At 37.5% G+C, this 14,224-nt stretch overlaps 2 protein-coding genes across 17 annotated transcripts in view; one reads left to right on the top strand and one right to left on the bottom strand.

Annotated features, from left to right (window-relative positions):
- Positions 1-7,434, bottom strand: part of ELP4 (elongator acetyltransferase complex subunit 4) — a 274,173-nt gene extending 266,739 nt beyond the window's left edge. For 9 of the 10 annotated variants that reach the window (XM_009460184.5, XM_016920616.3, XM_054662187.2 and 6 more), the window contains exon 1: positions 7,098-7,362. In XM_009460184.5, coding sequence (XP_009458459.3) covers positions 7,098-7,320 — 223 coding nt within the window. In that variant the 5' untranslated portion in view covers positions 7,321-7,362. Of the gene's footprint in view, positions 1-7,097 lie in introns of all 10 variants that reach the window. The other variant, XM_508351.8, reaches the window with a different exon arrangement.
- A 14-nt stretch (positions 7,435-7,448) lies between these two features.
- Positions 7,449-14,224, top strand: part of IMMP1L (inner mitochondrial membrane peptidase subunit 1) — a 77,291-nt gene continuing 70,515 nt past the window's right edge. For 2 of the 7 annotated variants that reach the window (XM_063783973.1, XM_016920631.4), the window contains exons 1-2: positions 7,449-7,586; positions 12,024-12,144. The gene's annotated coding sequence lies outside the window, so the exon portion shown is untranslated. Of the gene's footprint in view, positions 7,587-12,023; positions 12,145-14,224 lie in introns of those variants that run through there. The other 5 variants (XM_009460178.5, XM_009460176.5, XM_521877.7 and 2 more) reach the window with 4 other exon arrangements.

Genomic DNA, 14,224 nt, shown 5'->3' with positions numbered 1-14,224 from the left:
TGAGGCTAAACATCAATTTCATGACAATATGTAGAACATTTCAAACTCTTAGGGAAGGAAATAATGAAAAAACCTAGTATATTTAAATGTTTTAATGTTTAAGTTTATATATTTACAAGACTTTATATTTTAAGTTCACATTCAGACAGGTTCCTTCATATAGCATTTAAAGTCGTAACAGACTACATAGGATAACTTTTATCTTCAGATGAAAAGATAAACATAAGCTGAAATGTACATCATGATAGCCATCAAAAAGGATCAGGTCCGGGGGCAGTGGCTCACGGCTATAATCCCAGCATTTTGGAAGGCCAAGGTGAGCAGATCACTTCAGCTCAAGAGTTTGAGACAAGCCTGGACAAAATGGCAAAACTCCATCTCTACAAAAAATACAAAAATTAGCAAGGCGTGCTGCCACCTGTAGTCCCAGCTACTTGGGGAGCTGTGGCAGGAGGATCAATTGAGCATGGGAAGTTATGGCTGCAGTGAGCAGCATTCGCACCACTGCACTCCAGCCAGGGTAACAATGTGAGACCCAGTCTCAAACAAACAAATGGATCAGAACAAAGGGTTTGCTTTGGGATAAGATTAGACTAAATGTTTAATTTCACAGTGCCACACTAATGTTATAATTCATTTGAACATCTTATATCACACTTCCTTACTTTCCTACTTTCCCTTAAATGCAGAAATAAACATTTAATTACCCAATAGCCTTTTTCTGTACATATAAGGAGATGAATTGATATAAGCATACAAGAGACATTATGGTGTCTAAGCTAGAGCAGGCACTATTAAAAAGTTTCTTACTTTAACCTATTTCCTATAGGGAGGATTTAGGTTTCTCATCTAACCTCCTGAGTTACATTTACATCTCCTCAAATAAGGAATTTATATAAGGCCTCCACTGGGACAGACAGAGAAGCAAAGATTTTTTATTTTTTGAGACCGAGTCTTGCTATGTCCTCCAGGCTGGAGTGCAGTGGTGCAATCTCGGCTCACTGCAAGCTCCGCCTCCCGGTTTCACCCCCCATTCTCCTGCCTCTGCCTCCCAAGTAACTGGGACTACAGGCACCTCCCACCACACCCGGCAAATTTTTTTGTATTTTTAGTAGCGACAGGGTTTCACCGTGTTAGCGAGGATGGTCTCGATCTCCTGACCTCGTGATCCGCCTGCCTCGGCCTCCCAAAGTGCTGGGATTACAGGCGTCAGCCACTGCGCCCAGCCAGAAGTAAAGATTTTTTAACATTCACTATGGGACAATGAGAACAGATCACATAACAGTTTTCCAATTACATGAAGTGATTACCAAGTAGAGGTGTCTGGCCCAGAAAGGTACTCAGAAAGAGCTACCTTTACCATTTTGGCAATTCCTTTTTTTTGTGGGGGGTGGGGACAGGGTGTCGCTGTGTTGCTCAGACTGGAGTGCAGTGGTGCAATCATGGTTCACTGCAGCTTCAACCTCCCAGGCTCAAGCGGTCCTCCCATCTCAGCCTCTGAAATAGTTGGGATTATGGGAACATGTAACCATGACTGGCTAATTCTTTTTCTTTTTTAATTCTTTCATTCTTTGTAGAGATGGGGTCTCACTATATTGCCCAGGCTGGTTTTGAACTCCTGGGCTCAAACTAGCCTCCAGCCTTGGCCTCCCAAAGTGTTGAGATTACAGGCATGAGTGACCACATAACCTAAAAAATCTTATGTGTATTAAAATTCTAATGTTTAGAAAATTTGAACATTAAGACATAATGGGGACATATTAAAATCATTTTTATCAACCAAATATCTTCTCAAACTTCTTTTACAGAAAGGTAAGAAGGTTCTATCATGTAAATTCACTAGATTCACATTTAGATTGGCTGTAGTAAAGTTTGGTCATTGTGAAGGATAGTTGTGGGGAATAAGATGTAACTCATTAACTAATTTAAACTTATTAACTAAAGCTTTGAAAAATCAAGCTTTTACTCTATGTGTTTTAAGACAAATAATTTGGACCTATACATATATATATATATATACACATGTGTGTGTGTGTATATATATATGTATATATATATGTGTGTATATATATATATGTGTGTATATATATATATATATATACATGCATACAGCAGCAAAATTTCTCTATTCTTCTAAACTTGAGTTTAGTGAGACATGATCTCAAAACATTTCCACAAGATACCTTTGTATAAGGTATTTTGATGTCTCTTACTTGATAAATGGAAGGTCTAGCTGTATTTTAACTTAAAAATTTGAATGTTTGTAGCCATGCTCCAACCAAAAAATAAATAAAAAGCTAAAACAACCAACCAATCACAACAGAGTATCCTGACATATTCTTTGAAGGCTGGCTTTTAATTTACTTTTAAATTTAGTAATCCATTAGTAATTTTATCTAATTCCAAAAGCAACATAGACTTCACACTAATAGTTACCAATTAAAACTGAAATATCTTTTCCCAATACAATGTATTACAGATAAGTAATAGGGTAAGCAAACAATCATCTTATTTTTGTAATGAAAACAGGCAAGAAAGTAGTAAAACGGCCTTGTTTACTATTTCCTCTCCCCTTTCATCCTAACTTAGAAAAATTACCAACACACTTTCTAAGTCACTAAGCAAAATAAATTCTTCTTTTTTTGAGATGGGGTCTCACTGTCACCCAGGCTGGAGTATAGTGGTGTGATCACTGCTCACTGCAAACTTGAACTCCCCAGGCTCAGGGATTCTCCCCCATCAGCCTCCTGAGTAGCTGGGAGTAGAGGTGTGCACCACCAAGCTTGGGTGATTTTTGTATTTTCTGAAGAGCCAGGGTCTCTCTATGTTGCCCAGGCTTGTCTCAAACTCCCAGGCTCAAGCAATCCATCCATCTTGGCTTCCCAAAGTGCTGGGATTATAAGTGTGAGCTACCACACCTGGCCAGCAAATAAACTCTTGTTTTTACTTCTAGATGTCTTTAAGATGTATACTTATTTCCATCTTACTAAAAATAAAAGTAGAGTACTTTATGTACACAAAAGAATACAAGAGGTTGAAAGGTTAAAGAATCATGACTACTCTTCAATAATTACGACACAATTATTGGCTGGGCAAACATGAGAATCAAAATAAAGGTTTGAAAGGTTAAAGATACTCAGCAAGCTTGATATTTTAGAGAATTAATTTCATCAAGATTTCACATATTTTAAAAATAGGCATTTTTTCTTAAAACCAGAAAAGATATTTAATACTTAAGAAATAATATTAGAAAATTTAAGATCTTGCAAATGCCAGTATCTTCCACGATTTTTAAAATCATAAGACAACGAAAGGGCTTTTGTTGTTGTTTCAATTCATGCAGTAGTAAGACAATTACATTAGTACTATTAATATTTTAAAGGAACAACATTCAATCCCCATACTCTCCCCAATAGAAACCTCTGATTAAGCTATACATTTTGGGTAAATGAGGTCAAATTAATACACTAGAATATGAAAGCCTTTCTTCAATGTTAGAGAAAGTAAAAGGGAAAAGAAATGAAAGTCAAGAAAGATAACAGTGATTTATGCCAGTCCTTTCCAGACCTCTATATAAAGGAATAATTTTGCTTAAAATTACAAAAAAGTATTTCTGGGAAAATGCAATGTAAAAAACAAGTTCATATTGTTTCCTTGGATCATAGTAATAGCCTTAACTACTTAATTAATGCTGGATCTCAAATTTAATTGCAGTTATTTTGATAACAACTCTACTTTTTCTTCCCCAAGCATTATAAAACATAGTGACTACTCTTCATTATGACACAATTATTGGCTGGACAAACATGAGAATCAAAATAAAGCTAGGAACTGTGAATAGTTCTATAGATTAAGTCACATGAAATAATTTTACATAGCAATATAAAATACATTTTTCTTAAATATACAGCTAATTATATTGGTTGGTAAAATATCATAACCAAGATTGTGTTAAATATGTAGTCCAAGCTCAATGTATATTATCCCATGCTACACATTAACATAATAAAGGAAATAAGCCCACTAGTGTTTACTTTTTGACATCAATGTTAAACAATGGCTGCTACCATTAAGCTTCTTTCAGGGTACTCTTCCTAGACTATTATTTACCTCAAATCCCTATCTGACATTCCCTTCACTATCAAAATTTAACAGCACAGAGGTCAAATCTGCAGTTACTCTTCCTTTAAGCATTTTTCTGGAGGATGAAGTTGTGGTTAATTCTTCCAGGTTAGATATATGGTTCTATGATGGAGTATACCTTTTACAGGGAATGGGGTTGGGTGGGCGGGGCGGGGGGGGGGGGAGCGGAGGGCAGGGGGCATTTCTGCCAGAATTCTTTAGTTGCTATAATCTTTCTTTGGAAACCCCTGGAAGAGAAATGGAGTACCTCTTCAATCGATGGAATATCGATCTTTCCTTTTCCAAAATGTAAGTGTTATTTACATACAGTGTCCTCAAATAACAATATAAATATCCCAGAAGGGCAAGGTTGAGAACATGGGTTAGATAATCTGGGAATTTAAACAATTTTAATGTGGCTAACTTGGGAAATGTATATCAATATCTCATAATACAATTAGGTTGTCAGAACAAAAACATTATATATTAGGTCATTTGAAAAATGCAGATATTGAAAATTTTCCAATTCATGAAATGCTTTGGAATAAGTAATGGAATTATCAGTGTATCATCAAATGACTAACAATTAGCATGTATGATGCCTTTCAAATATATTTTTCATCTATGTTTAAAATTACAATGACGTCACGGTGGCAGTAGTAAAATGTCACCGTACTACACGGAAGCTATAATATTTACTTGTTACACAGTAACCACATAATATATTTAGGCAATAATCACAATATTACAGTATAGTTTTACCGTTCTAACACCATAACATCCTATTATCATTACCTTTTGTCACAATATAGTCATATTAGGCTTGTCACAACTTGAGTCAAATAACATTTTCAAGTAATAACATAGTCTAAATTGCTTATACAGAAAATCAGAATACAAAATGTCATTAAGAGGTTAAAACTAAAATACTTCTGGACATATTTATTTTTCAAGATGTAGTCAATTCTATTATAACCTCTTCAACTTTTGTGCACTTTGAGAATTCACTGCATACATGCAAAATATATTTCAAAGTATTCAACAACCAATACTGTTTCTACCATCTTAATGAACAGTAATTTTTAGCATAAGCTTGTTACACTTAAATACCCTACTAGAGTCTCCCATTCCAAGCAAATACGGAAACTTTAAAAATTACTGTTCAAGTTTGTATCTCTGAAGAAACACGTATAGAAGGTGCTTTGGGTTCTCTTTTTGGTGGGTACTTTAAGAGACGATAGTTAAATCATTAATCCGAGGTTCAATAAATGGTCAAAACCCCTGGAAAGAATACGTAAAAATTTCAGACAGCGGTAGCCTAGTGCAAAGAGCACTAAATTTGAAGCCTAACAATCAGTACACATGGTCACTGGTTTTGTGAGACTGTTCATATCACTTAATTTGTTTTTAGAGCTCAAACATGAAACTCCATTCTACATGTTTCATAATTTCTTGTCTCAGTTTTTTTCTACACATTATTTTTCTTGTATTCAACAACTTACTGAGAATCTACTAAGTGCCAGGAGGTACACTAGGAACATTTTGTTATTCTAATAAGGAACTGAAGACATTATAATAGAAACATAACCTTTTTGTTTGGAAAGTTTTAGTATCAAGTAAATGAAGTTACATATCCCATTGAATTAAAAAATATATAAGGCCTAGAAATAGCTACCAAACTTAAAGTTCAAATGTAAGAGGATATCAACTGAGGCTCACAAGGGAAAAACGGTGGACTATATATTTGCTAACTAGATATTTTGAATCACTTCTGTTTACAGTACCATGCAACTCAGGAGGAAAATATATTTGAAACAATTAAATGAAAAATACTTAAACTTATCTAGAAATAACCGGGAAATGAAATGAGAGAATCAAGAAGCCATACTCTTTCTCATAGGTTGCTTGTCTTCTTACTTTCTCTGCACTAAACCTATGAAAAGCCTACTTTGAGGGGAAAATAACCGAAAGAAATGTCAAACGAAGTACAAGAACAAGCAATGAGTTATATTTTATGAAAGTGTGCAGGATTTAACAGACACATATCACACACTATGAAAAAAGTTATGAAATGTAAACACAGACGGGGTTTTAATGAAACAGCATTCAGAAATTAATCTAGAAGCTTTATTAACACAGCAAATCTGTCCTGCCAACTTAATCTGGTCATTCCTTTCAATATAACAGTTATGAAACAAGCATATTCTTCAGCAGGCTTCTCATAAAAAATTCCAGAGATTTTAAAGGAAAGCCTAAGAACTAGACTTTTCTCGTTAAAATGTGAGTTAAATTTAAAGATGTCGTATGGAATGTAGCAGCAATCAATACTGGGAAGCAAAATGTATATAGAAAAAATAAAAAATATATACACAGATTTAACGCAGACACTATCTAAATATCAACGACAGGCTCAAAATACTTTATAAGGATTATGTGTCAACATAAGCCTTTAACATTCGCTCTCTTAAAGCCAAAATGTTTTAAGATTTAGAACCAGAGAACAGGCAGTCTGACGGTCAAAGAGGGGAAATCATTTTTTTCCAGCATCTTCTAATGAAGTCTGTCTCTCACAATTATAAAAACTTTCGCAGGCTGGTCTAAACCGTGAGGGGCCTGGAGAAAGCAGAAGGGAGGTATCCTGAATGAAAGCCCAACCACCTCCATAAATTAATGTCTTCCCTTGACTAGAAAGCATTTCAGGGTAAAAAGCATGTACGAATTCCTCCGTAATATGAAAAGGGGTTGGAGGGCAGGGAATGAAATAGAGAGCGGGGGCACTAAAGCATGTTTAGTTAACAGCGCTCAGAAGTCTCCACACAACCCGTATTCCCCTCCATCTCAATCAGACCAGGCTATTCTCTCCTCCTCCGAAGGTTTAGGGGTCAGAAAGAGATGTGGGGTCAAAGTGGCTTCCCCGACAGGTCCCCTCCCTAAGTTTCCCCTCGGCTGAGCCCAGATCTCCGCTCTGAACCGACCTAAGAGCTGGTCTAGGGCTGGGAGCCCGGTTGATACCAGCAGCTGTCCATTCCGCACCGACGGTCGCGTGCCCGTAATGGACACCAGTCGAGGGCCGCTGTCGTTGGTCCCGCTGGCTCTACGACCCCTCCTCTGGAAACTGGTGACGTTGTTCTTGCTGGCTGTCGCCACTGCAGACCCAGTACTCGCGGCAACACTACCGCAGGTTGCCGCTGCCGCCATCTTAGAGCCTCCAGTGTTAACCCAATAGGAATTCTGGGAACGCAAACACCCGTCCTATCAGAACCAGGGCCAAACTCCCGCCTCCTCGCCCCAACCGCGGCTCTCGTAACCAATAGGACTGAGACGTCAGTCCCGAGCCAACCAATCGGAAGGCGTATTGCTGAAAAGTGCGCCCTACGTAAGGACGGTCGACTTCGGCGGGGCCCAGGTGAGAAAGGCCCACCTGTGTCCTGGTTGAGGGTCTCCAGGGTTCTTTGGGGCCCGAGGTAGGTAATATCACGTAACGTTCTTCTCCTTTTGAGTGCCTTCATTCACATTGAGTTAAAGAAAAGGTTGGTGAACCGATAAACCCTTAGGGCTTATCAAGCAATTGCTAGCACCTTTCTCCGCTGTGTGTGAGGATACACTTTTTTCCTGCTCATTTATCTTCTGATTTCTGATAGAAAATTCACTCCGCCTTCCCCACGATGTCTTTTTCTTAATTTTGTGTTATATGGAAAGGATGGGATCTCTTACCTTAATGAGTTGGTTGCTGAGCGTCTGGGCTTAGTTCGTTAGTGCCTAGTGGTAGGTGGTTTGGAATTAAACCTTAGAGCGAAAACTCTTGAACTTTGAGGCTATCTGGTTTTCCTGTGTCTGACAAACTATAGCTCTCTGACAAGTTCCGATAAGAAGCTTTTGTTAATTTTAATTAGTGTTTCTGGAAGTCTTGGATGTCTTTCCTAAGCGGTATAAATGACAAGTGTTACTCTGACAACCTTGTTCACACATTTAATTGTCGTTTGCTGTTAAAGCAGCTGCAAATAACAGAAAATACTTAGGGTTTCTTTCCCCCAAAAAACTGCTAGGAAGAATTAGAAGTATACCTACTTTATTTTATGAACCCTGAATCGAGAGTTTATTACTAAAGTACGAATTTTATGTGTGGAAAAAACATGTATTTTGAGTTGTATTTTTGTATTTAATTTTTTTCTCAAAACTGAGCAGGACAGTGGGTAAGTGATGTTTAAAGGCAATCATGATTGACAAACGTCTAAATTAAAAAGGACTCCCAAATCATTACCGCACTACTGAGTTATTGACTTTGACAGTGATCTGTGATACCTTTTAATTAGAGCCAAACCTCATTGAAATTCTTGCCATCGAATTGTTTTAAATCTCACTGACCTGTTGAAATTTTTGGGCTGATTCTGTTTGATAAATTGAAATTAGTATTGCTAAATAGTGACTGGAGTTTTTCATTTGGGGAGGATTTTTGTTTGCTTGCTTGTTTTTTAGAATCATGTTTAGGAAAAAACCCTGTTTCACAATATATCAACTGGAAAGCTTTGATCAAGGTTGCTTTCATATTGAATCTTTAAGTTACTCAATAAATAGCTGTTGAGTGATTACTGTCTGTTTGGACTTAATCTTGTCATTTTAGACCTATGGTAGTAAAAATGGTCTCACCTGGAGGAGATAAAATTAACACATAGAAAACAACATAGTACTTAAAATGAACACATTAAATAGCATGTGCTAATTTTATCCTGTAGTAAATAAGCACTAGGAAGACCAAAAGAAAAAGTGACAAAGCAGTCCAATATCAGATAGAAACGTCTTGAATTTTTTTTTTCTTCAACTTTTGTTTTAGGTTCTGGGCTTCATGTGCAGGTTTGTTACATAGGTAAACGTGTGCTGTGGTGGTTTGCTGCACAGATCAACCCACCACCTAGGTATTAAGCCCAGCATCCATTAGCTATTCTTCCTGATGCTCTCTGTCCCCCCACCCCTACAAATATTTTTGATGCTGTGAACTTTTTGAAATGCTACATATAATTATTATTTTTTGACAGATGGCATTGTTTTGTGTACCTCATGATGCTATGAAGTGTATGTACATTCCGGAATCGTTAAATCTAGCTAATTAGCAATGCATTACCTCACATAGTTATCATTTTTGTGGTAAGAGTACATAACATCTACACTGTTTACATTTTTTTAAAGAATACAATATATGATCATTAACTATAGTCAGCTTGCTATAAATTCATGTTATATAATAGATTTCTTGAAATTTATTCCTCCTATCTAACTGATATTATGTATCTTTGACCAAATTCTCCCCATCCCCCCTGCCAACCATCCTGGCCTCTGGTAAACACCATTGTACTCTCTGTGCGATTAACTATTAGATTCCACCTATGAGTAAGATCATGTGATATTTGTCTTTCTGTGTCTGACTTATTTCACTTAACATAATGGTATAATTCGTTTTTATAGGCTTCTGTATTACATATTCCCTTGTTTCCTACTGTATTTACTTAACCCTTTAGTTTTCCCAAGATGATGATAGTGGTGCTTTGTTTGCCTCATTACTAGAACTGAAGAATTATTTTCCAACTTTGACTTGGACTATAATTCTGGAAAGATGATCTATATACACACCAGAGTATTCATGAAATTAGGATATATATCTGGTATAACACTATCGTAGGATAAATATATGCTTTTGTTTTTTTTTTCTGAGACGGAGTCTAGGTGTGTTGCCCGGGCTGGAGTGCAGTGGCGCGATCTCGGCTCACTGCAAGCTGTGCCTTCCTGGGTTCGCACCATTCTCCTGCCTCAGCCTCCCGAGTAGCTGGGACTACAGGCGCCCGTCACCACGCCCTGCTGATTTTTTGTATTTTCAGTAGAGATGGGGTTTCACCGTGTTAGCCAGGATGGTCTCAGTCTCCTGACCTCGTGGTCCGCCCACCTCGGCCTCCCAAAGTGCTGGAATTACAGGTGTGAGCCAGCGCGCCAGCCAAATATGGGTTTTTTGTTTGTTTGTTTTTTGTTTTCTTTTTAGACGGAGTCTCGCTCTGTTGCCAGGCTGGAGTGCAGTGGCATGATCTCGGCTTACTGCAACCTCCGCCTCCTGGGTTCAAATGATCCTCCTGCCTCAGCCTCCTGAGTAGTTGGGACTACAGGCATTCACCACCATGCCCAGCTAATTTTTGTATTTTGAGTAAGAGACAGGCTTTCACCATGTTGGCCAGGATGGTCTCAATCTCTTGACCTTGTGATCCACCGCCTCGGCTTCCCAAAGTGTTGAGATTACAGGTGTGAGCCACCGCGCCCAGCCGCCTTTTTTTTTTTTTTTTTGACAAAGATAAAATCTTTGCTCCCAAATAATTTCAAATTCTTGAACTTACCAGCAAATAGCAGAGTTGAATATAAAACGCGAGAATAAATAAAGTATTCATGGAAAGGAAGAGTTAAAAGTTATATGTTGGCTGGGCGCAGTGACTCATGCGTGTAATTCCAGCACTATGGGAGGACGAGGCGTGCAGATCATGAGGTCAGAAGATCGAGACCTTCCTGGCTAACATGGTGAAACCCCGTCTGTACTAAAAAATACAAAAAAATTAGCTGGGCATGGTGGCGGGCGCCTGTGGTCCCAGCTGCTCAGGAGGCTGAGGCAGGAGAATGGGGTGAACCCGGGAGGCGGAGCTTGCAGTGAGCCGAGATTGCGCCACTGCACTCCAGCCTGGGCGACACAGCGAGACTGTGTCTCAAAAAAAAAAAAAAAAAAGTTATATGTTTAGGTGCGTTCTTAATTAATTCTTTATGAAGGACATACTAAATTCTAGGAAGTGCACCAGAGCTCAGGTTACAGAAGAAAAAAATACTGTGTCAGTACTCTTTGAGTTCACAGTTGGGGAAGATACGTGGGTAAATAGGTCAATAAAGTACAGTTGATCCTTGAACAGTGTGCGGATCAGGGGTGTCGACCCCCACACCCGTGTAGTTGAAAACACGCATATAACTTTTGACCCCTCCCAAACTTAACTGCTAATAGTCTACTTTTGACTACTGGATGCTGTACCAATGACATCTGTGGATTAACACATAATTTGTATATGTATTATGTACTGCATTCTTTCCATAAAGTAAGCTAGAGAAAATGTTAATCAAATCATAGGAAGAAAATATATTTGCCATGCATTAAGTGCAGGTGGATCATTATACAGGTCTTCGTTCTGACGTTCTTCATGTTGAGTAGTCTGAGCAGAAGGAGGAAGAGGAGGGGTTGGTCTTGTAGTCTCAAGGGTGCCAGAGACAGAGAAGGTGGGAGGGGAGGAAGGAGAAGTAGACGCAGTCAATATAGCTTTATGGAAATACATACTAATTTGTCTGTTTTGCTTTTTCAGCTCTCTAAAAATGTTTTTGTACAGTACCATTTCTTCCACTGTTTGCTTTAGTTTTAGTATCTGTGTTATAATAGGGGTCCATGTCAGAAGAAGTCACAGCAGTCTTGAATAACTGGAAGACTTCTGCCAGATTGCCTAATGTCAGTTTGTTTTCTGGCACTGCTGCTTCTACTTCTTTCTCATCGTCTGGCACTTGTTTGGAAGCATTCATCTCCATCAAGTCATCTTCTGTTAATGCCTCTGGTGTGGTGTCTGTTAACTCTTGAATTTCTCCAAGATGCCTATCTTAAACAACTATTCCCTCCCGACGTTTTTTATTTTTTATTTTTTCCATGTCCACAATGTTTCCCATAACTTCCTTGATTGACTGTTGTAAATCCTGCAGGAAACCACTTTGAGATACACCAGAAAACATATAATGAACATGGTAGGCAACCAGCACCTTCTGATACAAGTGGACACCTCTTCAGTTGTTTTTTCAGTGGCTTCACTAGCCCTGGAGTCCTTATCACTGTTGTGTCTGTGCAGGTAAAGCGTATAGCAGAGATACTGTGAAGGTTCACTACTGGGCCTGCTGGTATTCTGGCAGCATGATTGAAGGAATGAATACTAAGGTCATGTCTACACAGAGGGAGTTCCTCAACCTCCGGTAATTCCTTTTTTGCCTCCTTCCTGTCATTATACTCACAAAGAGAAACTATAGTCCTGAGTTGTAGCACCACAGATTTCTTTTACCTGTTTTTCTACTTCTCTACTTTTATTATACTCTCTACTTCTGTGAGATCAACTATTAGATTCCATTAGATCCACTATTAGATTCCATGTTTGACTTCTTTTGCTTAACATTATTTTTGTGAAATGATCCTTGTTAATGTGTGTCTTTGTGGCTGATCTATTCTTATTGCTGTATAGTATTATATAAATGTATTATAATTTATTATGTGTTCTACTGTTAGAAGAGATTTGGATAGTTTCCCATTTGTGGCCATTTCTTCAATGCAATTGTACCAGTTTATACTCTTACCAGTAGTATTTGGGAATGGTTGTTACTTCTCATCCTTATCAACACATGTTTTTCTTCTTTCATTTCAGCTATTCTCAGAGGGTTGTGGTATGGCATTGTCATTTGGAGTTGAACTGACGAAGTTGAGCACCCGTTTATATGCTTATTGGCCATTTGGGTAACCTCTTTTGTGAAAGGGTCTATCCATGTTTTTTAATTTTACAAATTTGGATTGTCTGCCTCTGTCCCATGGATTTGTAGGAGTTCTTTTATATTTTGGATAAGAGTTCGTTTCCAAATAAATTCATTACAAATATCTTCTATCATTCTGTAGCTTGCCTTTTCATTTTCTTATCTTTTGATTTCAGTCAAAACATATTCTGACTTAACAATTTTTTCTTAGTGGCTGGTGCTTTATGGCTATGTTTGCCTACTCCAAAATTTTGAAGATGATCTCCATGTTTTTTTTCCTAAAACCATTGATGTTTTACTTTTAAATATTTATGTCTGTACTTTATTGGAATTGACTTTTTTGTGTTTGGTGTGAGGCAGCGGTAAAGATGTGTTTATTTTTCCTGTATTGGTATCCTATTGACCTAGCACCATTTATTGAAAAAATGATTCTTTCCTTGCTATATCGCATCATCACTTTTTTAATAAATAAAGTCACACATAAATTAGGCAGATTTCTTTCTGGACTTTCCATTGGTTAGTGTGTGTCTTCAGGTTCTTCAGAAGGCTGGCTTTCTTTCTCTCAGAATTTGAGCCACACTGTACTGTGGGGACCTCAAGTTAAATCAGTAAAAATGGGAAACTCACCCTGTGGCAATTCCTTCTCACCTAAGTTGACTACCCAGCAAAATCTGTTTGCTTCTATTAAATCTGTAGAGCCTTCACATAATTGATTTTTGTGTATTGTTCAGAGTTTATAGTTGTTGTCTATGGTAGGATTGGTCTGTCATAAGCTTACTTTGCCATACTGGAATGAGCTCTTCCTATCCTTTTCTGACTGCAGTGATTTCTTCTTTTATTTATTGCTGATAAATAAATATCAGCAATTGAGAATGAGTTTCTTTTCCTTTTTTTCTTCATTGTTAATTTTGCTAGGGATTTTTCACGTAATCTTTAAAAATACTCAAATTTGGCTTTATTGGTTTTTCTCAGTCTTTACTTTCTACTTTCTGTTTAATCGATTACTGTTTATTTATCATTTATTTCCTTCTACATTCCTTCATTTTGATTTGCTAAGGCTTTGTTTGTTCCGCCTTCTTATACTAAAAGCTTAATTATTGATTTTCTGCCTTTTCTAATATACCGTATGTAGTTAAGAGCGTGCACTAGCTGCTCCTATAACTTATGGCATTTTATGTTTTCATCATTTATTTCAAAATATTTACTACTTTTTGTTTTGATTTTCTCTTTGATCCGTAGATTATTTAGGACACTTTTGAAAGTACTGAAATACTGAATTATATTGGATGCTAGGAAAGCAGGAGTAAGCTGGGACTGACCAGGGCAAATGAGTACTTATATTCATCATAATTTTAGTGGATTTTAAAGTATAAATGGAAAACTGGGGTATTTAAATTAAAACTTAAAAAGCCATTGTATAGTCATGTGTTAGAATGTGCAGTGTAATAGGGTAAATGTGTCCAGGGGTTTTAGTTCAAGGAGATTTGTCAAGTAAATCTGTCTACAAGAAAAAATAAAGGCAAACAAAGTGTTT

The sequence above is a fragment of the Pan troglodytes genome, chromosome 9 (genome assembly GCF_028858775.2).
Source record: "Pan troglodytes isolate AG18354 chromosome 9, NHGRI_mPanTro3-v2.0_pri, whole genome shotgun sequence".
NCBI classification, from domain to species: Eukaryota; Metazoa; Chordata; class Mammalia; order Primates; family Hominidae; genus Pan; species Pan troglodytes.
The sequence above is the reverse complement of the archived record's forward strand: the minus strand, read 5'-3'. Positions and strand labels throughout refer to the sequence as shown.